Here is a 3,407-nt window from a genome sequence, read left to right on the forward strand (position 1 = left end):
TAACGTAAAATTAAAGTAATTTGTTTCAGAGAAAACTCCACTGAGAAAAGAAATTTTTAATGATTGTAAATATTGTATTTAGTTAAACAGAACTACATATTTCGTGGAACTTTTCCATCAACGAGGAGTACGTACACTTTTTCCTTCTGTGTTTGCTATTTTTAATTAAACATTGAACATTTTAATCTGTAAACATGTTAGTCGAAATGAATTCTTTCCGACTGGATTCGCATAATTAATTCAAAGCCACTGAGTTTCTATCGCGATGGTATTCGCAAACTGTCAGAAAAATGGCGAAAAGTCGTCAATAATAATGGAAATTATTTCAGTGATTGATCCGTCTTCATTTTTTTTAAATAAAAATTTGATTATACCCAAAATTTGAAAGAATTCATTTCTACGCCTAATATATTAATTAACTAACTGCATGAATATTTCTATAAAAATCGTCATTATGAATTCACATGAAATAGGAAATGAATTCACTACGTATCATGTGCTTGCAAGTTAATCTCTATTGTTCGTGTACTTTTACAAAGATAGCCTTAAAAAATTGGTTTAAGCATTACAATCAATATATTCTTAAATAAACATCTAGGTGAAACAATACAGATTCTTCGTATATTAACGACATGTTCAGTAAATAATGACCAGCAGGGAATGCTGACGGTAAACCATCCATGCTGTCTAGTACGTAACCTTCTCGTTCATAAATTCCCTAAAATGCAATGGGTTTAGAAATGAATTTGCTGTTAATTTTCACAAAACATTGGAATTTGAACAAAGATAAATTACAAATTTTAAATATTGTTATTATGTGGAAAAATTGTTTAGCGTGCCATAATTCAGTTTAGTACAGTTTACTCACCGGTTCCGGAGGACAGGTACCACTATCCATATTGATTGCTCTCAATATAGGAACAGCTAGAGAATTAGGGCTCTCTGCAAGTTCGCAAAAATCTGTATCCAGGTGAACTCCAACGTTAAGAGTGTATTCGCCCATTTGTACTGCAATTACGTCTGCTATTATCTGTGAAAGAACGTAGAGTAGTAGGTCAATACTAATTTAAACTGTTATTTTATAATGCTAATATTAATTCGGAATATTAATATTAGTATTAAGAATATTAATATTCTTAACCCCCTGAACTATGATTTCTTTTCTGACTTTGCATCTAAGCGTCAGCCATTTAACGTTTTAGTACTGTATCGGGTAACTAAAGCGGATCTGTTACAGATTGATTACATTTAGTAATCTTCAGTCTTACGAATTCAAACGAATGTTAGGGTTACGATGAATTTTTCTTACTAATATAACTATTTTTCTCACATTTTCACCAGAATCTCTGCCACGAGTCTGACGCGTTGTCATATGTTAAGGGGTTGGTAATTAAAAATGAATATTAATATTCTTAATAATTAGAAATGAGTATTAATAATTATTAATGATAGTTATTTAGAAATAATAATTAAGAAATTTCAGAAGAACTAGGATTATTAATAACATCATTTTCGTATCACCTTGTTTTATATTAAGCTATGAAAAATTCTCTTGATAATTCTATTTTTTTTTTGTTTGTATCGAAAGTAATGGATATCTCTCTATCGTTGAATAATTAAGCTGATAAGTTACGCACGAAAGCTGATAATAAACATGACTTCGTCAATTTCTTCTCAAATCGTATTGTTTGTTCAATTCGAAATTTTGACGAATAATATTGTCGATATTCTTAACATTAAAGTTACACCACCATTTGACTCAGCACTACTAAAAATCGCAACCTAATGCCACGTAAATTTTATTATAGCACATTCGATATTCTATCGTCTTCTTCCACAATTCTTCAAATTAAATTTCAATATATTATCAATAGCCATGATTAATAACGTCCCGAGTACGTACCTTTAGACCTTCAGGAAATGGTTTGATTATTTCTAAATGTGTGTCCACATTCGCTCCGTACTCGCTATCGTAATTTAACTCCATGTCGCATGATTTGACATATTCTGGGTGTATCTCGTTACAGTCAACATCCTCGAAAATCACGTCGAATTCAGCCTTCCATGAATAACAGATAATTTAAATAATTTTTTACACCTTGCACAAAATGACTTTTATTTTATCCGGAAAAATTGGAATATCTCGTGAGAGACTGAACCCAGCGAAAGAATGTTTCAACAAAAATTGTTTGGTATGAAAAGAGACACCATGTAACATTTTACAACAATAAATTACCTCGTATGGCACGTGATATACTATGAAAAAAAAAATATGGTTCCATTTAAAGAAACGAACTTAGAAATTCCCCTCGCAATTCGACCTGAGAAAAAACAATTTACACCATACGATGTCCGACTTTATACCAAACAACTTTGGTTTGAACATTTTTTTGACACATTCACTCCCTCGGAAGATATTCCAATTTTTCAGGATAAAGGAAACACTCTGTAGATTAACATAATATTCACATTACACAAAAATCTAAAATTATATATTGTATTAATCACATATAGCGCATTAATCTAAAAATTGACAATTGTTTAAATTATTCGATGCTTACCTGCACTACACAGCATTTTAGCGCACAAAGCGCAAGGAGCCAGAAAAACATTCTGCCAGATGATCCAAATGTCCTCTTCCTACTTCGTCGTAAGCAACATCGAACGTTGCTTTTGTCATTCGCAGTATTATTCGTGGAGAGATATTCCATGTGTTAATGTAACATCCGCAAGATCTACGATTTTATCGGCAGTCATTATCTTTTATATCGCAGCCGCGAAACTACTACTTGCAGCTACAAACAGCGACTACTTAATGACACTTTGCACGAAAATCGGAATTAGTAAGAAACCTGATAACCATTACTTGCACTGCTATTACGTTATCCTTGCAAGGGGATATCCCGAAATTGATGAAACTTTAGTATACCAAAAACAATACTACAAAATATATTTAACACATTTTTTTCTTTTTCATTGGCAATCGTCCATATTGAAGGGACGAAAATCGACTTTTTTTCACTGTGAAAACTAGAATACCCCTTTAACCTGTTAACCGCTTTCACTTCTCAAGCAGAAATTCAATCTTCCTAGCTTACAATAAAAATTCGGTATATATGAACAATTACAGTGCAATTTAAAATGAATAATTCTTAAGTGAGCCAAAATGATTATCTCCACTATCACAAATTCTTCCAATTTTAGTATCAAAACTCATGCTCGATGCTTAACTCTTTAAAAATAAAAAAAATTTAACAAACTTAATTTGATGGCTGAAATTAGTCACTCAGGCTTCTGAGTGCCTCAAACGTTAACGAACCAACGACGAGTTAACTCGTCTTGCCCAGTTAACAACTTAAACGAACCGTATATATCCTGAAACGGTTAATTTGCGCTGGATAAACCAA

The 3,407-nt window shown here is 32.0% G+C and overlaps 1 protein-coding gene across 1 annotated transcript; it reads right to left on the reverse strand.

Annotated features, from left to right (window-relative positions):
- Positions 1 to 502: 502 nt before the first annotated feature.
- LOC108575343 lies at positions 503 to 2,632 on the reverse strand. The gene is made up of 4 exons (XM_017938110.1): positions 2,562 to 2,632; positions 1,904 to 2,059; positions 869 to 1,030; positions 503 to 718 (listed from the first exon to the last, which is right to left on the reverse strand). Exons 1-4 carry the CDS (start codon positions 2,610 to 2,612, stop codon positions 572 to 574), a joined length of 516 nt encoding a protein of 171 aa, XP_017793599.1. The 5' UTR covers positions 2,613 to 2,632; the 3' UTR covers positions 503 to 571.
- Between the last annotated feature and the right edge of the window lie 775 nt (positions 2,633 to 3,407).

The sequence above is a fragment of the Habropoda laboriosa genome, unplaced genomic scaffold (genome assembly GCF_001263275.1).
Source record: "Habropoda laboriosa isolate 0110345459 unplaced genomic scaffold, ASM126327v1 scaffold143, whole genome shotgun sequence".
Taxonomy (NCBI): Eukaryota; Metazoa; Arthropoda; class Insecta; order Hymenoptera; family Apidae; genus Habropoda; species Habropoda laboriosa.

Coding starts and splice junctions, on each gene's coding strand:
- LOC108575343 (XM_017938110.1), bottom strand. CDS start 2,612: ATGTTTTTCTGGCTCCTTGCGCTTTGTGCGCTAAAATGCTGTGTAGTG. Junction 2,060..2,561: donor TAAAATGCTGTGTAGTGCAG/GTAAGCATCGAA, acceptor TATTCATGGAAG/GCTGAATTCGACGTGATTTT. Junction 1,031..1,903: donor CATTTCCTGAAGGTCTAAAG/GTACGTACTCGG, acceptor GTTCTTTCACAG/ATAATAGCAGACGTAATTGC.